General features: G+C 37.6%; 1 protein-coding gene across 4 annotated transcripts in view; it reads right to left on the reverse strand.

Moving 5' to 3' along the window:
- The window catches only part of USP47 (ubiquitin specific peptidase 47), a 123,407-nt gene extending 99,739 nt beyond the window's left edge, over positions 1-23,668 (reverse strand). For 3 of the 4 annotated variants that reach the window (XM_030831406.2, XM_070046142.1, XM_030831405.2), the window contains exon 1: positions 23,406-23,668. In XM_030831406.2, coding sequence (XP_030687266.1) covers positions 23,406-23,444 — 39 coding nt within the window. In that variant the 5' untranslated portion in view covers positions 23,445-23,668. Of the gene's footprint in view, positions 1-8,378; positions 8,456-23,405 lie in introns of all 4 variants that reach the window. The other variant, XM_060303500.1, reaches the window with a different exon arrangement.
- Positions 23,669-27,360: the final 3,692 nt, after the last annotated feature.

The raw sequence follows: 27,360 nt of genomic DNA on the forward strand, positions 1-27,360 counted from the left end.
CTACTTATATAAGAAGGAGAGAAGTCAAGTTCATAGACAGAAAGTAGCATTGTGGTTGCCAGGGACGAGGAAGAGGAAGGATAGGGAGAGATATTGCTTAATGGATACAAAGATTCAATTTGGGAAGATACAAAAAGTTCTGCAGGGCTTCCCTGGTGGCGCAGTGGTTGAGAGTCCGCCTGCCGATGCAGGGGACACGGGTTTGTGACCCGGTCCAGGAGGGTCCCACATGCCGCGGAGCGGCTGGGCCCGTGGGCCATGGCCGCTGGGCCTGCGTGTCCGGAGCCTGTGCTCCGCAATGGGAGAGGCCACAGCAGGGAGAGGCCCGCGTACCGCAAAAAAAAAAAAAAAAAAAGTTCTGCAGATGGCTGGTAGTGATGTTTGCACAACAATGTGAATGCACTTAAAGCCAGTGAACTGCACACATAAAAATGGTTAAAATGGTAAATTTTATGTTATGTGTATACTATCACAATTTTAAAAAGTGAGGAGCAAAAGAAGTGACAAATAGGTGGGTAAACTAAACAATGTCTTCTATGTTTAAAAAAAAAAGAGAGAATTAAAGTATATAACAATTATACCATACAAGTGAGGGTGTTACTGGAATTAAAGCATTCTAACATCCTTACACTATTCAAGAGGAAATTAAAGATGATTAATTTTAGACTTTGGTAACTGTGCATATTAAATTAGTTAATTTTAAAAACACTTACACTAAAAGAATATAAGCGGTATATAATGTCCAAACCAACAGAAAAAAAGTGGAATGAAAGAAATCATTTGAACCTAAAGAAGCCAAGAAAGAAAAGAAAAAGAAACAACAATAATGGAATAGGTTAAATCATGTCCCTAAAGATAATATGTCCTAATCCCAAGAGCTTATAGATTTTACCTTCTATGGCAAAGACTGCAGATATGATCAAGTTAAGGATCTGGAGATGGGGGATTATCCTGGATGTAACAGTTCTAAATGCCTGAATATATTAAATAAAACAGCTTTGAGATATACAATGCAAAAACTGATAGTATAATGAAAAATAAATCAATCCAACATATTAGTGTGAGATTTTAATACACGTTTTTGATAGGTTTAATAGACCAAAAAAACCAAAAACAAAAAATTAACAATATTACAGAAAAACATACACCAAAATTAACAAGGCTCATATAACAGATACATGCAAAGACTATACTTAACAGCTGCAAATATATATATTTTCAAAGCACACACAGAATATTTATAAAAACTGACCTGATACTCGGCTTTTTTATAAAGCAAGTCTCAATAAACTTCAAAAGACTGGTATCATATAGAACACTTTCTTTCACTATAATGCAACTGAATTAAATATCAGTAACAAAAAGGCAACTAGGAAAATCACATAATTACAAAATTAACATATACTAGTTGATGGGTCAAAGAAGAATAATGGAAAATAGAAAATATTTAGAACCAAATGATAATGGAAACATATCAAACTTGTACAGAATAAGGGGGGCAGGGGAGAAGCAGGGAGCTTTCCTGGCAAAATAGGTGAGCCTTTGTGGTACTAGTCAGAGGTAAGATAGAGTAAAAAGCCAGGAAGAACTACAAAAATCTAGAGCTGAAAAAATAGTCAGTTCTCTGCTACTATCTGGCATTTGGGGCTGTGGCTGGTCTCCAGGAAGCAGAAAACAAAAACAACAACAAAATCTATGTCATGTAACTAAAGCACCAGAACAGGAGAAATAAAAAGATAAAAGCAGAAATTAATGAGATAGAAAATAAAAATACTATAACGAAAACTATCAAAGCCAAAAGCTGATTTTATTGAACAACAACAAAACCTAATTAATGACAAACCACTGGTAAGATCAATCCCCCAAAACGAGAAGGCACAAAAATATTATAATAAGGGGATGTAACTATTAGATACAACAACAACAAGAACAAAAGATAAAAGAATGCCACAAGCAAATTTATGCCAACTTATCTGAAAACATAATGGAATGGATAAACTCCCAGAAAAATAATAGTCATCAAACAAACTCAAAGGAAAACAAACGAAAACCACAATAGTGCTCAAGTCATTAAACAGATTGAGTCAGTAGTTAAAAATCTTCCAATAAGAACAAGAAAAACTTCCATGCCTGGATGATTTTACTAAGATTTTCCAAATACTCTAAAGGTAATTTGATTTTTACAGAACTTCTTCACAGCTATAGAAAATGAAGAACACTCTCTAAATCATACTATGAGGCTAACATGTGATATTAAACTCTAAAAAGACTAATATTAAGAAAGGAAAATTATAAAACAATACCACTCATGAAAACTGCAAAATATGTGAAACCAAGTATTAGGAAACTGAATCTAGCAATGTATTAAAGCATAATACATCACAACCAGGTTCATTTAACATTGGAAATATCAATTTACATAATGCCACACATTAACAGGTTAAGAGAGAAAATCATGACAACAGATACAATACAGAAAATTCATCTGAAAATAAACATCTTTTCATGATAATGCATAACAAAATAGGAAGAGTATTTCCTTAACTTGATAAAGTGCATCTACAAAAATTTACAGCAAACATATTTAATGACAAAATGATGAAAGCTCTCACTTTAAGAACAAAACAAGGTTGCACACTAGTCACTATTTCCAGTCAACACTGTACCAAAGGGACAGTTCGACAAGGAAGAAAAAGAAAAACAACCTAAATGGATTAGGAAGTACAGTCATTATACACAGATGTCATGACTGTCTACCTAGAAAACCCAAAATACTTTTCATATAAATTATTACCATTAATAATAGCTTATCAAAGTTTCTATGCATTAAAAAACCAATAAACCAACAACAGATTTAAAATGCAGTAAAAAAACTATTTACAATAGCATCTTATAGAATACTTAGGAATAGATCTAACCAAAAATCTGCAAGCCTTTTATGAAAAAAACTATAACATCGCTTTGTAAGAAATTAACAAAGATCTGAATAAATGATAAGGTAATGAAAGATGTGTCATGTTCATAAATTGGAAGATTCAATACTGTAAAAAAGTTAACTTTCCCAAATTAATCTATAGGTCCAATGTAATGCCAATCAAAATTCCAAGAGTGCGTGCGTGCGTGTGTGTGTGTGTGTGTGTGTGTGTGTGTTGGGGGTGGAGGGAGGACTAACAGGCTGATTCTTAAACCTGTACAAATCTGTAAAACTACAAGAATAACCAAGACACTCCTGAACAACAGTACATGAAAAAGATCTGGGGAGATTCCAAGGACTATACTCCTAGTGTGTACAGCAAACAGAATGTTGAGTCTACAGAAAACAAATGACAAAACTAGCACAGCAGGGCTTCCCTGGTGGCGCAGTGCTTAAGGACCCGCCTGCCAATTCAGGGGACATGGGTTTGAGCCCTGGTCCGGGAAGATCCCACATGCTGCAGAGGTACTAAGCCCGTGCGCCACAACTACTGAGCCTGTGCTCTAGAGCCCGCGAGCCACAACTACTGAAGCCCACGCGCCTAGAGCCTGTGCTCCACAACAAGAGAAGTCACTGCAATGAGAAGCCCACGCACGGCAACCAGAGAAAGCCCGGCGCAGCCCGCGCGCAGCAACAAAGACCCAACGCAGCCATAAATAAATAAATAAATATATTTTTAAAAAAAAATTAAATAGAGAACTTATGACCAAAATTTGTGGAAGCAGCAAAACTGTCTGCAAATTGGGTTTCCAATGGTTCTGTATTACAGACACATAATATGCATAAAATATATTATGGATATATATAAATATATGTATAAGCATGAAATAAATTTCCCTTTTTTCTTGTAAACCAAAAAAATTTTTTTGCCTATGGATTAAGGACTTACAGATGATTTGATTGTATATATACATACATTTACAGAGAAACAGATATAGAAATAAAAACAGATTTCATGTTTATATACATGTCTGTGCATATTTTCTACCTCCTTCCACTGAGAGTATCTAGAAGCAATGACATCCCTGTAGCAATAAACACATCTAATGCCCAGATCTTGGTTTCTCAATACGATTCTCCACAAAAAGGGTCCATAGGTCTTTGTAGAAATGGCTGATGTTAGTGTTAGGGCTGGGAAAATACACAAAGAGTTTGGAATGCCCTGCACTGCCAGAAAGTAAGGACATCCTCCAACATTGATGGGATATGTCAAAAGGACACAGGAACCAGTTGAAAAGGCTCTCACTGGCCAAATATAGAATAATTTAATCATCAAAATAAACAGATGATTTGTTCCATTCAAAAGTTAACATTAAAGACATTACTGTATAGAATGGAAAGTAATCAAATGACTAAGAATGTATATGTAGGTATTCTGAAACTTTTAATAGTATATCATTTAAATATGTCACATTTCCCATTTCTGTTTAGCATTCCTAAACAGTCAAGCCTTTATAATAAAACATCTCTATTAATCATTACAATCAGAAAGTGATACAAATGACATTTTACTAACAAAAATTCAAAACTTTCTTAGTATCCACGTTAAGTCCATTTTCACTAGCATCCTCTATAACTTCCCCCAAATGGCTCAGTCTTCTTAACCATAGCTTTTCATAATATTTCATTTTAAGCTCAAATCTCTAATAAAAAAAAATTCTTTCACATATCTAAGGTTTGTATCAGTTTTTTAAAAAACAGAATTTAGCTCTTCTTCTTAATATACTCAAAACAAACAAACAAATATGTCCAAGGAATTGAGGAGATTAGTCAGGAATACGTAAATACTTCAGAAAATCATAAAGATACAATATGAACATGAATAAAGACCACAACAACTGTGTAGGAAGAAACATAAGCAGATTAAGTGTGATTCTACTTAGCTTAGAAATAAAAACGGGTACTTTAAAATCTTAACTACCAAAAACAAACCACAGAAGCAGAAAGTCTAAGGTCCTTTAGGGAATTCTCTAAACAAAATATATTCATTCAGGAAAATAATTCATAATATGTTATAGCTGATGCTTTTGGAAGCATAGTGTGCTCTTAAAACTTCTAAGTAAATTTTTAAAAATTGAATTGATTTTGGAAACTCTGAAAAGTTTCCAAAATGATTTTAAATTTTGAAATTTTTTTTACTGCAAGGGCTTTTACTATTTAAAGGAAGTTTGATAATAATCACTCCCTGCTTTAACCTGCTTTCTTCATATATATTGTTTCTTCAAATTCAAATCTTCATATAGGAATTTTCTAAAAGATGACTTTGTACCTATTCTAAAAGCTTAGTTCAAGGCATAAAAAAATTGTAAGTACATTCTACTTTACTATTTTACTTAAATACAGATTCTGTGATAAACTAACTTGCAATATTAACAGGTACTTATTTAATATATCATGGAATGGATTTTCTGAACTTAAACTAATATAGAACATGATAACATCAACTGCCTGTCAACATATAACATTTGTTTTTAAAATTCTGTAAAAATACAGTTTCATACCTGCCTTTGTGCTCTAGTATTAGGTGTCCCTCAGAATCCTGCATTCCACTTCCTTCTAAAATACCCATAAATCAAGCTCCCAGAACCCCCATAATATAATTAGAAAACTAAATATATAAAACTCTGAAAACTCTGTAACATTTTTTCTTGTAACAGATTACATCAAGTACTCATTCGATTGATTAGTAGAAAAGTAACAGTGTAAAGTTTCAGCACTTTAAAAGAGTAGTTTACAATCTATTTAACTATGATCAACATATTTCATTTGATAGTTAAGAAGCAATCAATCAGATGACTCATCACACACACAGAACTATAATACATATATTTAAAGATGGATGAACCTTTGGACATCAGATCAAGGTCCTTATTTTACAGATGAACAACAAATTAAGAAACCTAAGGTCACATATGAACACAGATCTCCTAAGAAATACAAGCTTTCTGATGACTTCATAATGTTGAATATATTTGTGTCATTAAAATTATGATAATAGTATTTTTCCTCTCACTTCTATCCTAACACCATTCCCGCTTTTGCCATACTCCTTTTAACAGTCGTTCTACTACTGTTAATGGGTAACCCACTGTTAAGGCATCTATACTTAGAAACTAAACTACTCTCAGGAGGGTATATAATATATCCTTTACTATTCCTGTTATCTTTATTTTTGATTACAGCTAAGTTTTCTTCTGTGAGTAGGCTGTTCTTGACAAGCAGTGACTCAGCTTGTGATACAACTGACTTGTTTACAAGTCTTGAATGTTCTACTGCATTACTACTAAATCAAAGTAGATTTTTATATTATGTGTTACCATGCTTTTTATTTAGAAGCATGGATAATAAATTTTATAATACCCTGAACATGAAACTATACAACTGAAAAAAATGTTAAGGTTATTTAAAACAATTTAAAGATTTTATTTCCTACTGGAATGGTCTACAGTGCAAAGAGCAATGTAGTGCAGAGGCAAAGGATCTAGGCTAGAACCCTTAGGTCAAGGTGGCTACTTTTCTTTTAGCCGTGTAATCCTATGCAAGTCACTTATCTCTGACTCTCATGGTTCACAAAGAGTTTTTCTGAAGATCAAAAGAGAACATCTTAAAAATGCTCCATAAATGATAATAATAATAATATAGTATCATACAAAATGTATTATCATAGAACTGTCAGCTACCATCCTTATAACAGACTTTAGAAATATATAATTCTCAGACTTCCCTGGTGGCGCAGTGGTTAAGAACCCGCCTGCCAATGCAGGGGACATGGGTTTGAGACCTGGTCCAGAAAGATCCCACATGCTGCAGAGCAGCTAAGCCCGTGAGCCACAACTACTGAGCCTGCGCTCTAGAGCCCAAGAGACACAGCTACTGAAGCCTGCACGCCTCAACGAAGAGTAGCCCCCGCTCACCACAACTAGAGAAAGCCTGTGTGCAGCAACGAATACCCAATGCAGCCAAAAATAAATAATTAATTTTTTTAAGTGTTTTAAAAAAAGAAATATATAATTCTCAACTATAATATTTATATTATAATTTATATTATTTAAAATTTCAGAAGATGATCTTTTTTGGGTAACAGAAATTTCATCAGACAGGAAAGATCTGCAAAGATCTTTGTTTTCTGATTGCACAGCCTTCTTACATAATTTAAAAACCTACTACTGAGGGACTTCCCTGGTTTGCACAGTGGTTAGGAATCCTCCTGCCAATGCAAGGGACACAGGTTCGAGCCCTGTTCCAGGAAGATCCCACGTACCATGGAGCAACTAAGCCTGTGTGCCACAACTACTGAGCCTGCGCTCTAGAACCCGCGAGCCACAACTACTGAGCCTAAGTGCCAAAACTACTGAAGCCCGTGCACCTAGAGCCCGTGCTCTTCAACAAGAGAAGCCACTGCAATGAGAAGCCCGTGCACTGCAATGAAGAGCAGCCCCCGCTCGCCGCAACTAGAGAAAGCCTACACGCAGCGACAAAGACGCAGTGCAGCCAAAAATAAATAAATTTATTATTTTTTTTTAAAAAAAACAGGGTTTCCCTGGTGGCGCAGTGGTTGGCAGTCCGCCTGCCGATGCAGGGGACACAGGTTTGTGCCCCGGTCCGGGAAGATCCCACATGCCACGGAGCGGCTGGGCCCGTGAGCCATGGCCGCTGAGCCTGCGTGTCCGGAGCCTGTGCTCCGCAACAGGAGAGGCCACAACAGTGAGAGGCCCGCGTACCGCAAAAAAAAAAAAACCCACAAAACCTACTACTGAAAAAAAAGCAAAAAACTACTACCAAACAGTTTATGTAGATTTATAATTTAGAGACAAATCTTATACCTTATCTAGTCCAACTCCCTCATTTCAGAGATGAAGAAAGAAGAAAAAAAAGAAAGGCCCAGAAAGGATAAGCAACGCAAAGCCAAACCAATGCATTTTCTGATTCCCAAACCATTATCCTCTCCACCAGAAAGCTAATATATGACCCCCTTTCTCAAGAAGCCTGTCAAAATTACAGCCATACTCTTTAACACAATTACCAGTTTTCTCTATGTAAATCATCAACTCCTTGAGAATAGGTACTCTTCTTACTTCTCTCTCCTATCAGTACTAGCAAAACTTTAAATATGTAATATTCAAATAAAATGATTTTTTAAAAGCAGGCTTAATAAAAAACTTCAAGTAAATGAAAAGATACACTACATCACTAGTCAATAAGAAATGCAAATTCAAACCACAGAGATATCCCTACACACTAACTAGAATGATTAAAAAACTAAACAAAAATATTGACATTGCCAAGTACCAACACGGAGGCAGAGCAATTGGAATGTGCATACACTGCTCAATGGAATGCAAAATGGTACAGCCATTTCAGAAAAGAGTTTGGCAGTTTCTTACGAAGTTAAACACGCACTTACCATATGAAGACATATGTCTACCAAAAGAAAAAGCTGTACACAGATATTTGTAGCAGCTTATTCAGAATCACCAAAACCTGGAAATAACCCAAATGTCCACCAGTTAATAAATGGATAAAAAAATTGTGACACTGGACAATAAAAAGGAAGCCTAGTGATACAACAGATAACATAGATAAACATCGTAGTTTTATGCTGGATGAAAGTCAGACTCAAAATGCTACATACTATTTGAATTCCAGTTATATGAGGAAAAGGCAAAACATGAGGGCAGAAAACAGATCAGTGGTTGCAGAGCCTAGAGGTGGGAGGTGGGGTTGATTATAAGAGGCATGAGAAAACTTTTTTAAGGTGATGGAGATGTTCTATATCTTGACTGTGGTGGTGGTTATACAACTGTATAAGTTTGTCAAAATTCATAAAACTGTATGCCTTAAAGGAACAAATTTTACTGTATATAAATTATACCTCAGTAAACTTGACTTTTTCAAAAAAGTCTCATTCTAGCTCTTCCACTACGTGAGACATTAAGTAAGTTATGGGGTTTTTACAGCCTTCATGTTTTCCTCCCCTATAAATGAAGGAGCTGTAATACCTAACTACTACTTCCCTTCCACTGTTAAATCATATTACTGAATTGTAGAAATATTTTCTGCATCACTGTCTATTTTTCTTAGAATTTTAAAAATCATACTTGTGTTATGTTAATGGTAAATAATGTAACAGTAAATATTTCAAGACATGAATTTAAGATGTCAAAATTAAAGCAGTAATATTTCTTAGATGTCTTTTTTTTTGATATGGATCATTTTTAAAGTCTTTACTGAATTTGTTACCATATTGCTTCTGTTTTTATGCTTTGGTTTTTTGGCCACGAGGCACGTGTGATCTTAGCTCCCCGACCAAGGATCGAACCAGCAACCCCTGCACTGGAAGGCAAAGTCTTAACCTCTGGGCTGCCAGGGAAATCCCTTAGATGTCTTTTAATAAGAGACTTCATTGTTAGGTATCTAATTTTTCACCAATTCCCTTTCATTACCACAAAGTGCTATAAATAAAGTAATAAATTATACAACTTGGTGTACGTAAAATTAAAGGCAACAAAATTAAAATACCTGAACACATAAAACGGTAGACATTTTATATCTATAAAATGGAAGAAATGTATATGAATTCATAGATAGTTTATGTATTGATATATTTACTAAAGCAATACGTATCTTTTACCAGGTAAGTCATACAAAAATTCTACTTTCTAATGCAACCCGGAACTGGGGTTGTAATCAAGAGCTCCTCTCAGTAAAATATTAAAGTCAACTGAATTTGGAGCACTGGGGAAATCCTTGGGAAGATTTCATTAATCCCCTATTAACACTCCTTCTGGTGTTCTCAGTTGCTGCTGCTGCTGCTGCAGCCGCCACCAGTCATCACTCTAGCACCAGTGCCACTTTAGCCTGTTGAGCTGCCGAAAAGAAGGGGGGTATAAACAGGGAGTTCTCTATACTATGGCTCCTATCAAGACAAATGCCTGTAAAAAGCCAGTGGTAAAGCACTCAAGAAAGCAACCAGCTACTAAAGTCACTCACAAGAATATGTCTTATACTGAAAAGGTGAAGAAACCACATTTTTACAAGCCTCATACTGCAGCTGTCCCTGAAGTACACTGAACTTCTCACTTGCAAGTGTTCAGGACTTCAAACCAGATCTACACTACCAAAGTGTAGCTACTGGCACATTTCTGGAGGCAAATGAGGCCTATCTAGTTAGCCTATTTGAAGATACCTACCTGTGTGTTATCCATATCAAATATGTAACAATTATGCCAGAGGATATCCTGCCAGGATGACTCAAATGTGGAGAATGCACTTAAGATGCATTATGAAAGGGAAACATTTTATTCTTAAAAGAACAAAAAAAAGTACCTAATTATATGACTGCAAATGCAAAAAAAAAAAAAACAGGTGAGAGAATCAGTATTATAGCAAATTCTGCCTTGCCCCATTTTCGTTTGTGTGTAAATGTTTAATATTAATGCAGCGATATAAAACATTCATGCAAGTAAACAATGTTTCAGCAAACAAGTTTCACTGAATTTGTTTGTAACAATTACAAACAAATTTGTTAACTTTTTCTGCCAAAAAAACATTTCCTGCCCACTAATTTCTGCACAATAAAAACCTAAATTCTTTTTAGGCATACAAAGCCTTCAGAATTTTAAAACACGATCTGTCAGAACTATCTTCTCTCACTCAACCCCAGGCACCCCATGCATTTACCCCAAACTTTCTGCCACTTTTAAAATGCATTACAGACTTGTGTGTTTTAAATGCCATTTCTCCTAACTAAAAGCTCTTACTTCCTTCTTTACTTGGCAGTCAAGTCATCCTTTGTGACCTAATTTAAGTGTTACATTCTCACAGGATCCCCTAGATAAAGCTGGTAGCTCCCTCCTCTATGGGCCCACTTTATTTCCAAATTATGCATTTGCCTCATTACAAATTTTTGTCTCCCAGACTAGACTAGCAACTAGAACTAGGTCACATTCCTTATTCATCTTTGATTCTCTGGTTCTTGGCAGCTACTAACTCAATGCTTAACTGAATGAATTCGACAGCATCCAGAACTATGGAAATCTACATTAAGAATAATTAAAGCGTATTTATGATGAAATAAAAATAGGTAATATCATTTGAAACAAGAAAGGTATTTATAGTCAAATTACAATGCTTTGGTTATACTAGAAAATTTCACTTAGGTGATAAATGAGGTTCATGGTTTTCCTTAAAGCTAAACCAAAAGTACTGGACTCACTGTATACAGAAAGATTTAAATTCCAGATCTTTTTTCTTAATTATGTCACTTAGCCCTAAGTTTTTCTCTACTGGAAAGCCACTATATTTCTGCTAATATTTGAATGACTCTGCAAGTCTTATAGCAGTCAATTACACAGCACCAAATCTAAAGCACAATCAGTAATACAACTGACAAAAATAGACAGGCTAATTGGTTCTTCTATCCATGTCAACTGGTTATACTCTAGAGTTTTTGAAAATCAGAATTATCAAACACATAAAGTTCTCCCAGAAACAAACTATTCTTAACATGAATCCTGCTTTAAAATAACATTTCATACTGAAACTTATACACAAATAACTTGTTAATCTAGTAAGTTATTTCAACAAATATCTATATATACTAAACCAATTTTTCTTAGGATCTCATTAGACTAAAAAGTTTCATTTGTACTTTGTCACATGTTTCAACTATCAAAAAGTAGTAAAAACAGGTCTTACTTGATAATATAAAAGAACCTGTCAAATCTAACAATCATTTAGGATTTATGCTGACAGGTCATATCAGATCCCCGACTTCAAACAACTAAGCATATTTAATAACTAAAATGACTTCATTTTTATTTAATCAATACATATTGGACAACAACAATGTACAGTACATTATGCTGGCCCCTAGGAAGAATACAGGATGAAGGTAATAACAGTAATGAAGGTAGTAACACTTATTATGACAGATAACATTTATAAGAGTGCTTACTAAGTGGAAGACACTTTGTATGTATTAACTCATTAACCGTTCCCAACAACCCTAGGAGGTAGTTACTAGTATCCTCATTTAACTTAGGTAATGGTAGGTTAAATAACTTGCCCAAGGTCACAAAACTGGAAGTTGAACCCAGGCACTCTGACTGTTGTGTCCTGACTTTGAAGAGCTTCTAATAAAGGTATTAACACAAATAATAAAGGTATTAACTTATAATTTTTCAAATGTCAAAAGTTACAGTGTTATGGGATTTCAGGGTTAGAAAAATGCTATCAGGTTGAAAGAGGAGAATCAGGAAAAGTTTCTTATAGTAGTAAGAAGGGCTAGGTTTTGCTGGTTGGGTAGGATTTTAAAAGCTTGCTTTTTAAAAACATAAAAAATTCAATACAGCTGCATGGCATGGCCAAAACAAACAAACAAATAAATAAACATATTGGGAATTCCGTGGCAGTCCAGTGGTTGGGACTTAGTGTTCCCACTGCCAGGGCCTGCTTTCTATCCCTGGTGGGGGAACTAAGATCCTGCAATCGGTGCAGCATGGCCAAAAACAAACAACAACAAAAAACAAATTCAAGACATATATCTCAGTAAGTTTCATAAAAACAGTAATCTCTCAACACTCTCGACAGTGGATTGCAGCAACAGTGTTATGTCAATGAAAATGTTCCTGTCCATGGCTACTTTAGGTATGCTTGTTTCAGTTTAGTTCCATTAAACAAAAGAACAGGGCAATTACTGTTGCTCCCACACCCTGAGACAAAGTAAACAGAAGTATTCAGTAGAGCAGAGAGGAGACATCTGTTCACTTACACTACACCTATATCCACCCCTTCTTCCATTATACTGACAGAAAAGCAGGCTCAGGAAAAATACATTCTTTAAGAATCTTGATGTGAAAAAGCACATCATTTACAGTGGAGAATGTTTGTACAAAATTAGATTCTAAGCAGCAATACCTAGACAGAACACTCCGTGTAATAAGCCTCATAAAAGAATATGCCTCTGAATATCATGACACTTATCATGTTGCCTGAACTGAATAAGGTCCTTAATACCAATGAATCAAGTTTTTAAAGTCGATGTCTTCTGGAACCTAAATTTACAATAGGTATTTTAATGTATATTTAATACTATGTTTTTCACAACCCCCTTTCTTTTTCTTTTTTTTGGGCAATAACTTTTTATTTTATTTTATTTTTTAACTTTTTATTTTATATTGGAGTACAGTTGATTAACAATGTTGTGATAGTTTCAGGTGTACAGCAAAGTGATTCAGTTATACATATACATGTATCTATTCTTTTTCAAATTCTTTTCCCATTTAGGTTGTTACATGATATTGCGCAGAGTTCCCTGTGCTACACAACCCCCTATTTTCAATACAATCTTTTCTTTCAACTTGGGCTATGATGGTGATGGTATGTTAGTACTCTAGAAATGCACTAAGCCTCTCCCCTCCATTTTGGCAAAAAATTTACAATATTTGGTACTAAGACACAAAACATTTATGTGACTAATCCAAAAAATGGAAAATAAGAGGCAAGAATCCTAAAAATGTACTTAATAAAGTACTTAAATAGTTTTCACGTAAAATCAAAGTTCACCCATTTAAAACTCCCTAAAAAGCAGGTATTAAAAAACATTTCATATTATTCACTCAGGGCAAGTGACACACGAAAGCATACAGCACATCAGGGAACAGCAACTAATGTGGTTGAATGTGGCTAAAACAAAATTGGCTTGGGGCAGGAGATAACAAAAACATTAAGAATTTCTGGTCAAAGAGGACAAATTGAATACAAGCATTTAGCTCAAAAGCTTCCCAAAACCTCTCTGAAACAAGAATAAAGAAATTTTTTAAAGAGCATAAATCCATAGGAAACCAGAAACACAATTTTAGAAGCTAGAAAGCAGAACAAGTGGTAGTGACAATTACACCTGAGAAGACTGAAACCTACATTAGCCTAGAAAAACAAAGACACCTGGCTTACAGGACATACCACAGTTACAATTATACCAAAAGACCCCTAAACTCTCTGGAGAAGTGGTTGATTGCAGGGTTGGGGCAGGGCAAGTATAAGATGGGTTGAAGCTTTATGTGGTGCCACAAAGTACAGAAGTGCTCAAAAGGCAAGGATGAGCACAGATGCCAACCAGAAAGAGCTCCCCCTGGCCAAGACTGGAACAATTTGAGCAACAAAATAAATAACAATAGTTTGGGGTTATAATCGAAAGAATAAAATAAATATCTTAAGTCTATACTGACATAAATAAATAATTAAGTAAATAAATGTGGGAGAAGGGACAACTCTTCCTCACAAAAGAATTCCAATTAATAAATGTAGAAATAATGAGGGAAACAGAAAATCACTATTAGAATGCAACAGTAACAAGATCTATAAATGCATGCTAAAACTATTGGGCAGAAGTTTAAGCTGAAACAGGATATCTGCATGGTCTCAAAGTAGTTAGCAATTATTAAAGAGGAAAATAGTAACTTTACAGTGGAGAAACCTAGCAGAATCACCTGAACCAAGTGATCAAAGGTTAACATCACAGTAGGACACATCAGCATCATGTCCCCCCCCCCCGCCCCCCGCCAAATGATGCACAGAGAAGGACATATCACTTCTGTGACAGCCTTCTCTTTAATAACCTCAATCTAATCATGAGAAAATATCAGACAAACCCAAATTGAGGCCGATTCTGCAAAAATGACTAGTGCTGCTCAAAATGTCAAGGTCATGAAAGAGAAGGAAAGTCTGAGAAATTGTCACAGATAAGAGGAAACTAAGGAGACATGACAACAAAATTCAATGTGGGACTCTGAATTTGGATCTTGGAATAAAAAGAAACATTAGTGGAAAACTGGTCAAATCTGAATAAATTCTGTAGTATAGTTAATAGTATTGTACTAAAGTTAATTTCTTACTTTTGATAAGTGTTCTGTGGTTATAAAATATGTTACCATGAGGAGAAGCTTGGTGACAGGTATATGGGAACTCTGTGTATTCTTTTTTCAAGCTTTCTATAAAAATTTAAAAAGAAAAAGGGGAAAAAAACCAGAAAAGGCTCAGGAACTAGCAGTTTCCGATACTCTGGGAGCAAGAGTGAAGTCCAAGCTAGAATAAGAGATTAAAGTCTGCTTAAGAAGCACTCAGAACTCCCAGATCCTCTCTCTTTTACTCTTTGACCCTTCCGGGCAAAAGACTAAGCAATCTCAGAAGAGCATAAAACAAGGTATCTCTGGACTAGAGGATGCCAGGTGCAATCAAATTTGAGGGCTGCCACACTGAAAACTGGAGAATTAAATGAAACGGTATTCATGTACTTTATGATGAAACCCACAACCCCGTTTCCTACTCAGCTCCCAAGCTTGTTCTCTCCAAGCAAAAGATCAGAGATCTTTTCTGGGAAATCAATTCAGCACAAGGGAAAAACGTGTCACTGGGAGTCTACAAGGAAATTAACCACACATATCTAAAGTACAGGGAAAACCATAATTACCCACTGGCAGAGCTTCCATTCAGCTTTTTAAGGCCCCTCTTCTAAATAAGCATTGAGTTCCAAGGAATACCAGACATCTAAAAAAAGCATCTAATATGAAAGACAAAGCCCAAAGCAAACAAACAGAAAAAGGAAATTTGGAGAAAAGAGAGAATATGCAGAGAAGTATCAATAATTTCCTAAGAGAGATAAGACACTGCATCCATAAAACAAATAGGATATCAAAAACAGGATATATCAGGATATATTAAAACTTTTTCAGAAAAAAAAGAGTACTTGGAAATTATAAACACGATAGCAGAAATAAAACCTTAGTAGAAGAATCAGAAGATAAAATTGAGAAAAATCTCCCAGAAAACAGAGGAAAAAGGAAAAGAAATGGAAAATAGAGGTAAACAGAAGAAAATTAGAGAAACCAAGATAGTAGACCCATTACCTAAATAATAGGAATTCAAGAGAGAGAACAGAGAAAACGAAGGGGAAGAAACAAAAGAAATGACTTAAGAAAATTTCCCAGAACTGATGAGACAAATATCAGATTGAATAAGACTACCCTGAACCCAGGAGAAGTGGAGAAAAACAGACCTGTACACATAATACAGGAATTTCAGAACTCTAGGGGAAAAGGTTCTCCAGGCTTCCAGAGAGGAAAAGTAATATTCAAAATCATCTAGGCAGGGACTTCCCTGGTAGTGCAGTGGTTAAGAATCTGCCTGCCAATGCAGGGGACACAGGTTCGATCCCTGGTCCGGGAAGATCCCACATGCCGCGGAGCAACTAAGCCTGTGCGTCACAACTACTGAGCCCGCGTGCTGCAACTACTGAAGCCCGCGCACCTAGAGCCCGTGTTCTGCAACGAGAGAAACCGTGGCAGAGAGAAGCCATGGCAATGAGAAGCCTGCACACCGAAACGAAGAGCAGGCCCTGCTCACGGCAACCAGAGAAAGCCCGCACACAGCAGCGAAGACCCAGCGCAGCCAAAAATTAATTAATTAATTAATTAAAAAATCTTCTAGGCATCTGATGTCTCAACAGCAATACTGAAAACAATATGGCAATGGAGCAATGTATTCAAAGTTCTGAGAGAAAATTATTTCTGACTGAGAATTCTCTGCCCAGCCAAACTATCTATAAAGCAAGAGGGTAGAAACATTTTCAGACATGTGAAGTCTTGAAAAAATTATAGCCCATCCAGAAAGCTATTGAAAGTGGTCCTCCAAAATGAGAACACAAAGAAAGATGAAGACATCAGATACAGAACCAGGAGCTCTAATACAAGAGAGACCTGACGGAAACTTCTAAAATGATTGTAAAGGCAAATCTAAGACAGCAGCTGCAATTCAAGAAAATTCATCAAAAAATTGGTAGTTGTAAACATAAGGAGAAGACTCATACACTTGAGAGTTTGGACTAAATCAGAGTTTTTATTGACATTTTGGACCACATAATTCTTTGTCGTGGGAGGCGGTCCAGTGCAGTGCAGGATGATGCTTGGCAGCATAGCTGGCTTCTGCTCGCTAGATATCAGTAGCACACTCCTGCCCTCCCTCACCTACCCAACATAGCCAATATCCTCTCGGTTGCCCCCAATTGAGAACCACTTGGTTAAATTAATGATAAATACATAGAAAACAAAGCAAAAGCAAATTCTTAGAAAATATTAACTCATGGAAAACAAAATACTGTACAGGAAGGAAAAATCATCACAATAAACTACAAGGCTCAACTATGAATACAGTGACATTGATATAAACTTTGAAACTTGATGTATCCAAACAACTTGCAATATGACAATATTGGAAGGATTGGGCAGAATTGAGAAGTGTGTCTGTGTTTGGGGATAGTGGTAAACCGAATCTTCCATTGTGGGAAGTCCGTAGACGATCCATTCAACTGAAAAAATCACGAGGGAAAACTACAGGCATACTATTTTGAAATATGGAGATAAATATCAAAAGAATGAGTAGCAAGTGGTTGCCTCCGGAGAGCCCAAAATGAAGGGGAGGGAGAATCTGCAGAGCAGAGTTATTCAACTCTTTTCAATATGTGCACGTATAACTTTTGACAAAAATTAATTTTAAAAAACAAATCAATTGAGGCTACATTATGAAGGACTTTCCTACTGATTAAGGCCACAATGACTTAGAAACAAACAGCTATACAACTTTGAATAAGTTACTTACTCTTTTTTTTTTGGCTGCGTTGGGTCTTCATTGCTGTGCGTGGGCTTTCTCTAGTTGCGGCGAGCAGGGGCTACTCTTTGTTGGGGTGCACAGGCTTCTCATTGCGGTGCCTTCTCTTGTTGTGGAGCACGGGCTCCAGGCGCGTGGGCTTCAGTAGTTGTGGCACGTGGGCTCAGTAGTTGTGGCATGCGGGCTCTAGAGCACAGGCTCAGTAGTTGTGGCGCATGGGCTTAGTTGCTCCACGGCATGTGGAATCTTCCTGGACCAGGGCTCGAACCCGTGTCCCCTGCATTGGCAGGCGGATTCTTAACCACGGCGCCACCAGGGAAGCCCAAGTTACTTACTCTTTAAGCCTTACTTTCTATCTATAAAATACATAATGAAAGATAAGAGATGCTTAAAGGGCTTTATAGATATTAAGTAAGTGTGTAAATTGTTTAGCACAGTCTCTGGTGCATAGTGTTTATTAATATTACCTAGTATTCAATTTGCAATCAGAGGGTAATAATTATAAACTTTAAAACAGGTAAGTCATAATGTCATGTGTTTTAGAAAGTAATGGCTGTTGTGGTGAGGACGGTTACGAAAGAAAAGAGCCTAGAAGAACACAGACCATTTAAAAGGGCTACATTTGAATGAGAAAATAGAGGCAGAGCCACGAAGAGAAAGGTAAGGATACAAGAGATATTTTTCAAGTGACGATTTAACTATATATGGAAAAAAGGAAAAAGGAGGAGTCAAAAAAATGTTCCAACTTAAGCAAATAAACAGATGATGATGACACTAACTGAACAAGAGAATACAAAGAAAGAATTATGCTGGGAGGAGGACATGAGAAGAGAGGAAAGAGAAATGAGGTTGATATTACACATATTTAATCTGTAGGTCCAAGTACAACCAAGTAGAGATATCCAGTATGCAGGTGGAAATCCGAAACTAGAAGAGAGGTCAGGGCTGTAGATATAAATGTGTAAATTACAATCAAAGTTTGAAGCCATACAAATTAAAAGAATACTCATTTGACATGTTCCATAATATTTATTAATTGAATTTATTTTTTTAAAAAAACAGACAATAGAGATGAAAAACAAGTTGTTTTAATGTTTTGAGGGCTCTCAATATTAACGGCCCTGATATAGTTATGAGGTCATTGTGAAGTTCAAATGAGTTAATACACACAAAGCACATACAACAGTATGTGACATATAATAAATGCTCAATAAATTTTGGTTATTATTATCATCATTAGTTCCAGATAGAAGTAGTGTTTATTATATGGAAAAGAGAGGCAGAAAAAAATCTACTGAGATATGGAACTACATATTCTTTTTCTTTCATTTTTCTGTCCTTTCTACATTTATATACTCCTTGGACGCCACTTTAAGTATTGCAGTGAAAGTATTATTTTAAAACTATTAGTAATATGTACCTTTTATCCTTAATTATACTATAAAATACTTGAGGAAAAAATAATTTTATCTAAATATTCCCTATATGGCAGCATACAGTAACGTACAGTGAGTACACAACAAATATTAATGTCACAAATCCTTCTAAGGAAACAGAATAATAAAAACAATGATGCAATAAATGAAAGTGGAATGACATTAAAAGAGATCTCAAAGTCAACATCAATATAAAACAATTCAAAGACATATAGTAGAGTGAAAAAGTGAGGTGAAATGCTTTGTTATTTACCACAAAGAACAGACCACACTCACTTTGCTCTCCTCTGGGTACAACAATTAGGAGAAATATTAAAAACACTGGATTATGTCTAAAAGAAAGCAACTGAGAAACAAAGAACTGAGGATGCTCAGTCCTCCTCCCCTCCCCCCTCTTCAACAATGAGAAAAAGCTGTCCTATGCAAAATGATTTAAGATTTCTCTGTTGTTCAGGGGCAACTATCAAAAGATGGCAGCTACAGAGATCTAGACTTCTCTCAACTCAAAAACTTAAAACAGATCTCTTCTAAGACAAAGATGTTATCAGAGATGTCATGAAGGTATTCAAGCAAAGGCTGGAAAACAGTTTGCCAAGGATGTTGTGGAAAATATCCAAGCAGGGGAAATTGGTTAGAACTCTTAAGTTTCCTTGCAACCCTGTAACCATATCAATGAATATTACTGAAGATCACTGTCCTTCAGAAAGGACACTGTCTTAGACCTATAATACATACCAAAAAAAAAAACAGAGAGAGAGAGAAAGAGACAGACACACACAAAGATCTCTGCTGTCAAGAAATCCATAATGAATAATAATAAAATACAGTCTGAGACCATAATAGATGTCACAAAGCACTATTTATTAATTGCCAAATGAATTCTATTCATATATAAAAGTCTTCTAAGAAGGAGAAATCCTTAAGGTTAAACGGTCAGAAAAGGCTTTTTAGAATAAATGAGATATGAGGTACTGAGGGAAAGATGTGTATGAATGTTCTGTACCAGTGGGCAGAAGTAGGAAAGAAGAGTTAGCACAAATAGAAGTGAAAAGCAAGTCAGAGAAAAACCTGTTTGGCTGCATTAAAAACTTGTTTTGAGGAAGAAGAGATAAGCTGAAAGGGCAGACTGTGGCCAGAATCAAAGTGTACTAGGCATTGAACACCAAGCTAAATAGTTTCAAACTTATCCTGCATACAGCATCTGTATCAACTACACAATTCTGCTACAGCCATAGATAATAGTAAATAAATGGGCATCAATGTGTTTCAATAAAACTTTATTTATGAATACTGAAATCTAAATATCATATACTTCCATGTGTCACAGATTATTTTTATTATTTTGATTTTTTTTCAACAATTTGAAAATGTAAAAATCATTCTTAACTCATGGGCCAAACAAAACAGGCTGTGGGCTGAATTTGGCCCAGGGACTAGTTTGCCAAGCCCTGCATGACACTAAGCTGCCTTCTTCAGCAGTCCTCTAAGGTACACTTGTCCTTGAGCTTCAGGGACCAGAATAACATATTATTCGTTCAACAACACACACACACATGTGCACACACATGGATGCACACATTTAACGAATATCTAAATCTAGTGTCAGAGGTTCTCTAAAAAAGAAAAGCCCGCCAAATTGTTGGTAATAAGCCAGTAGAACAGAAGTAAGACATTTTAAAATTCTGTAATTTATTTTCACATAGTAAATGGACTTAGAGAGTTACATACTACTTTTACGGAGCTTCTAGGTTCCATGAAGGGATGTGTAAAACAGAGTATAATCAAGGGGATGTGAGTTCTAGTCCTAGCTCTGTCATTTATTTACTCATTATGTGACCCTGAACAAGTCACTTTCAATCTTCTGGCCCTCATTTCCTCATCTATAGAAGTGAAGGGGTATAAGTTACTAAATGATCACTATGTGTTCTCTCAGCTTTAGCACTATATAATTCTACTCCTACTGAAAAAGACCAGACAAGGGATGACAAAGATGAGACGAAAGTGACAATTAAGGACACAGGAAAAAAGAGAAAGAGATTGACTAAATGAGTGGTCAGATAGTACAAACAGGCAGGGGCAAAAGGCCCCAAAGTACAGTATTACTAAAATCAAGGAATTTTTTTTAAGTATCAAATGCAAAAGAAAATTCAAGGAAGAGAAGCAGGCAAGAATTCAAGAAGAGAAGTATGGCCATCAAAAAAGAATGAATTACTTAGCTAGCTAAAAAAGTGACAGACTTTTGAGATTTGAGAGTACTGTGCAAGTTTCCAGGAATCAAAAAAGGAGTCAGGGAAAAAGAAAAGACTGAAGATGAGTCTAGGGAACAGAAAATAAAGGCATGTGGTCCAGAAAGAGTAGGGGAAAAAAAAAAAAAATGTTGTAAGTGGGGATGAGTTTGAAGCCTCAGGTAAGGGAGTTAGTCTTAAAGGAGAGGCGTTTAATCTTTAAAATCCAAAAGGTAAAGGCAGCATTTCAGGTATGTTCCTGTGAAAGTGTTTATTTATACCATGTTTTCTATAAATCAAATTATTAGGGAAATAAACCTAATATTGGGCTTTCTTAAAGCAAAGTTCCACCTATATTATATTTTCTAATGGTCAAAAAATTAAGAAAGGGGACTTCCCTAGTGGCGCAGTGGTTAAGAATCCGCCTGCCAATGCAGGGGACATGGGTTCGAGCCCTGGTCCTGGAAGATGCCACATATCGCAGAGCAACTAAGCCCGTGAGCCACACTACTGAGCCTGCGCTCTAGAGCCCACGAGCCACAACTACTGAGCCCGCGCGCCTAGAGCCCATGCGCGCCTAGGCAACAAGAGAAGCCACCACCATGTGAAGCTCACACACCACAAGGAAGAGTAACCCGTTCACCACAACTAGAGAAAGCCTGACCCAATGCAGTCATAAATAAATTAATTAATTAAAAAAATAAAGAAAGGACTAACTTTGCTTTTCATAGGAATGAAAACCAGCACTATGTAGCTCTAAAAGAAAATTCATTTTTATATCTCTCATAGCACCTATCACTTCCATCCCTGCATGAGAGTTACCTTTGTAGAAAAGTACCTAGTCCTTACTTGGAGTTCAACGAATACTAGTGTTACCTTCCTTAGTAGCCTTAAAAGCTCCCACGGCAAGAATTCTGATTAACTCATCTGTTTACCTGCTTTGCAGAGTTGGTGGTGCTTGATGAATAAATACTGACACATGATAACTTAGTTTAAAAAAAAACTGTCCTTGCAAAACAATCATCTGATAATGTTGGGGAAATATTCATATCATACATACACAACTCCAATAACACTTTTGCAGTGTCGGAGCTTGGTCAAGTAGCAACAAATTGCTATAAAGCAGCCAAAAAAGGCAAAAAAAAAAAAAAAAAAAAGAAGAATTTTTAAGAACATCACTCAGAAATATCAAGATCCAACATAGCTAATTTCAACGGACACTTGCCTCTATTTAAGGTATATGAGAACTAAAAATCCAAAGCATTCGCCTGATGATCAACCAGTTAAAAATACACGTTTGGATACCCTGAAGATATTTATAAAGCCAACAGAGATACTATTAATATGTTGAAATTCCCTGGCCAGTGCTGGATTCTACCATTAATCCTCTCCTACTATTCAAGAGAAGCCAAGAAGTCAAGCCTTCTCATATCACTTGCTTTTAAGAATTTAAGAAGTCACCCAAACTGGCGTACACAGCCCAACTACAAAAAGTAATTCAGCTCTCCATATGGTAATGCTTCGCTATCTCTTACCTTTACGTGGAAGTCGCATTTACTACTTTTCATCGATCATTGGGAAGCCCCATTTAGGCAGGCCCATAGTACTACCAAGTAAGAAACAGTTGTTCAAAAAAGTCGTAGCAGTTAACTGCCCTCCCACGAAGCTCAAGCTGGGTGTAGATTTCACGAGCCCTGAAAGCTATACACTGCCACTGTCAAAACCAGAAGCAGCACCGTCACCCTGTCGTGCCCGTCAGCCAGTGTTGCAGAATGTTTTCTTTGAAATCACCTCTCTACCTTGGCTCAACGTGTTAAATAACTACTTGAGAAGCCACCTTCTCCCCCAAAGCAGGACCCGATTCCTTCCAGTGCGCTCCTTTATTTGTCCAGCCCCAGAAACCCAAGGGGAGAGGTCTCCGCTCCCCGGCCCCCTAGACCCAGTCGGGTCTCCCAATTGCTCGCCGCACCCACCACGCACCCCCAACACCTCCTTCCCCCACAGGCGGGCCGGCCCACGAGCTGGGCCCGCAGCCGGCCCCTCGCCTCGGCCTGCGCTGCCTAGAGCGGCCGCAGGCCTCGGGCCTAGCCTCCTCCGCTGGCCCCTCACCTCCTTCGGGACCAGTTGGTTCTCCTCGCCGGGCACCATCGCTCAGACTCCGGCCGCTCCTCTCCGCCCTGCCGGCGGAGGGGGAGGGTAGCGGCGGCTCTAGCTCAGGAGAAAACGGCAGCGGCCGTCATCCTCACCACCGCCTGCGCTCGGGCTACCGAGGAGGCCTCAGCCTGGGCCTCAGACACCAGCGCGCAGACACCGACCCAAGGCTCCGCCGTCGTCGCCGCCGCAGCCGCCTTCGTCGTCGGCCCCTCCCCCAGCCCGCCGCAATCAATGGAAAAATGGCGGCTGCCGTTCTCGCGAGAATTCGGGCTGTCGGGCTCCAAGCCAGGTGCCTGGCGCCCAAGGTGCCGAGACAGCTGTCGCTCGCATCTAATTACCTCAGCTCTTAGCCTCGGGATGTATAAAGTTAGTTGAGCGGCCAAGAAAATGCTTTCCGGAGGGGGTTTCTGGACTGTCCATCTCGGGATTCCCTCTGCCGTCAAGGAAAGGACCAGGCCTTAGGGTCCTCCATGCCTTCCTGGGTTCTTCGGACTCCCTGCCCACCAGGAAGAGACTCGAGCCTAAAGCCGCTCCTCTGGCCCTATTACCAACACTGCTCTCCCTCCCCGTTAGAAAAGCACCTGAACTCATCCCCTCTTCACAGACCCCCCCCCTCCCCCGCCCCCTGGCCTCTGCGCTCAGACACGGTCCCAGCCAGAAAGGACTGCGTTTTCTTTTCCCCTCTCCCCACCCTCCCGAGGGCACAGCTCAAGGGACCTCACGGCTGGCCTCCTGCTAGGGGAGGGGACAGCCCATGGCTCGGAAAAGTGGTATCACTCTCCCTCCAGTCCCCCTCCTTCAGAGCTGCACTCTCCTGGGCCATTTCGGGGAACTTCCTTCTCCGACAGGTTCAAGTCTGGGGCTGAGATAGCTTCAGAGAGCAGGGCTGCAGTTTGGACCTAGGATCTCCTTTTAAAAGTGTTTTTAGAGTACTTTAATCTCCTCTGGCAGTAAGCACTGTGCTCTGTTTTATAGGCAACAAATTTTGCAATAGTTATTTTTCTAAATCCTGCTCATTCCTCAAACCTCCGTTTATGAAAACCTGGTGCGGTGTCCTTCACGAAGACTTCCGTGGTACAGCGATTCTACAGCACGCTGAGATAATATAATCCTGCCACTTTCCTAACACCCACGGCATTAACTACCTGTACCTGTGCTCTCCAAACTTTTTTTGATTGCACTTCCCTATTACAAAAAAAAAGTCTGTATACTGATGTAAGTTATATACACGTCCTGTTGTGTTCCTGTTGTGTATGACATAAAGCATTTTTAAAGCGTAAAAAGGATGAAGATGAAATAAACATTTAAAGTAACTGTAAGAGTTATTTTCTATATTAATTGTCTTTTTAAAAATCCTTGTTATTCTTGCTAAAAATATTTAATGGAAGCAATATGATTGACTAGGTTTCAGTGGTTTTAAAAATCTGTAATACTTTATGAAATGGTTATTAAAATGTGTGATTCAACGTTCAGGTTATTTCTGTACTTTGTTTTAACGGCTGTCATAACCTGAAAAAGATAACTTACAAAGATATTTAGATCCTAATGGAAGAAGTACATCTTTGGCTGCTCTTCTAATGCAAGTATCCATTTTTATCACCTCCGTCCACCAACCATGAAAAGTTTTTGTTGAAACTCAGCTAGTAACTTTCTATCTTCCCTGATGTCAGCCAGAAGAAGTTGCATTGTTATATATTTTCAAAACTCTTTGGAATGCATTGCCTGGAAGATTTCTTTTAACAAGTTGCAAAATTCTGTCTTCAAGTTTTAGTGTACATGTATAAGGTTTTTTTTAAGAGTACTGACCTTGTCTTTACTTAAAATTTTGATATTTTGTTTATCATAGGTTTTTGCATTAATTTTGACTTTTTAAAATATTGCATTTAGATATTTATCTTGATTGCTGCTTTGGGGCATCCCCTTAAATTCCGTGTGCGAGGTGAATGCCTCACTTGCTCACTGTAGTCCCAGCCTTGGTTAGCACACATACGTCATTTTGCATCAAAATCACATAATGGAAATATTTCCAGATCTCTGATTTCAAAATGTCATGCCCACTAGTTAATAAGATGGCTTCTGTAGAGCTCACGCTAGCAGCAGATGTGTCATCTCTATCGTCATCTTTTTGCTTAGGCCTGCTTTATTATCTCCAACTCATGTTTTCTTTCCAGAAATCTTTTTTAGCTACTTCCATTTTCGTGGGGGTTAATTTAATGAAATAATAATGTAATTGGTGGGCTTCCCTGGTGGCACAGTGGTTGAGAGTCTGCCTGCCGATGCAGGGGACATGGGTTCGTGCCCCGGTCCGGGAAGAACCCACATATCGTGGAGCAGCTGGACCCGTGAGCCATGGCCGCTGAGCCTGCGTGTCCGGAGCTGCAAAAAAGAAAAAATAATAATAATAATAATAATAATAATAATGTAATTGGTAAATCTACTTAACCCAGCACACATAAACTGGAAGAAATCACAATATATTAAAACAAAGAAAATGAAGAAATCTCCAAATTATTCTCCACGATGCCTAACTCACACTTTTCATTCATTAGAAGTGAGATGGCAGTGTCGATCTATATATTAAATATTTGAAAGACTTTTTTCTGTTTTTAGATAAAAATCAATATTTTTAAAAGTTTTAGTATTTTCTTGCCATGACCCACCTTCTCTGGCTGCACACTCTTCTCTTTAGATGCCATTGGCATGACTGTACTAGAGCCTGATATGTTGGTAGGTATACAATAAACATTTGTGGAATAAGTATATGAATGCATGAATTGATTAATAAATAAATGAACAAACAGGGATGTATGGCTACTCTTCCTAGTAAATAAAGTTACTGATATTACATATTTATGTGTTTGTTTATTTTTTATTTTTTTTTATTTTTTTTTGCGGTACGCGGGCCTCTCACTATTGTGGCCTCTCCCGCTGCGGAGCACAGGCTCCGGACGCTCAGGCTCAGCGGCCATGGCCCACGGGCCCAGCCGCTCCACGGTATGTGGGATCCTCCCGGCCCGGGGCACGAACCGGTGTCCCCTATATCAGCAGGCGGACTCTCAACCACTGCGCCACCAGGGAAGCCCTGTTTGTTTATTTTATATATAGATTTTATGTCTCCAGCCCTGACTTCTCCCATGGGCTCCAAACTCATATATCCATCTACTTTTTCAATAACTCAAAATATCTCAGATTTAACTTGACCTAAATAAAACATTTGATTTCCAAGTCTCCCCCACCTATACCTCCTGCAACATTTGCTCTGTCAGTTCTCCCCACCTCAACAGATTACACCATCCTCAGTCTATCAAGCCAAAAACTTGAGAATCTTGATCTTACATTCAATTCATTACTATGTGCTGTTGCTACCTCCTCTGAAATATATCCCAATCCAACCACTTCTCTTTATATCTACTGCTGCCCATCTCATTGCAATCACCATGTTTCTTGCCTGGACTACAGCATTTGTCTCCTAACTCCTGGCTCCTGATTTCTACTTTATCCCCCAACAATTTCTACTCCACACAGCATCCAGAATCATCTTTTAAAAATATATCAGATTATGTCTTTCTCTTAGTTGAAACTTTCAAAGAATTCCCATCTCACTCAGCATAAAATCCATATTCCTTGCCATGGCCTATAAAACCCAATGTAATCCAGCCCTGTCTGCCTTGTTCATCTCATCTATCCTCTTCCTCTTACACCAGTGACCAAGCCACTCTGCTTTTATTGAAGCTTTTAATATACATCAAGTTTACCTCTGCTACAGAGACTTTGGCTTGTTATTCCCTTTCCCTGAAATGTTCTTCCCCCAAATCTTTGCCCTTATCTAGTTCCATCTTGTTATTTGGACCTCTCAAATGTCAGTTTCTCAAAGAGGCCTTTCATGACCATTCACTCTAGACTAGTTTCC

The sequence above is a fragment of the Globicephala melas genome, chromosome 8, assembly GCF_963455315.2.
Source record: "Globicephala melas chromosome 8, mGloMel1.2, whole genome shotgun sequence".
Classification (NCBI taxonomy): domain Eukaryota; kingdom Metazoa; phylum Chordata; class Mammalia; order Artiodactyla; family Delphinidae; genus Globicephala; species Globicephala melas.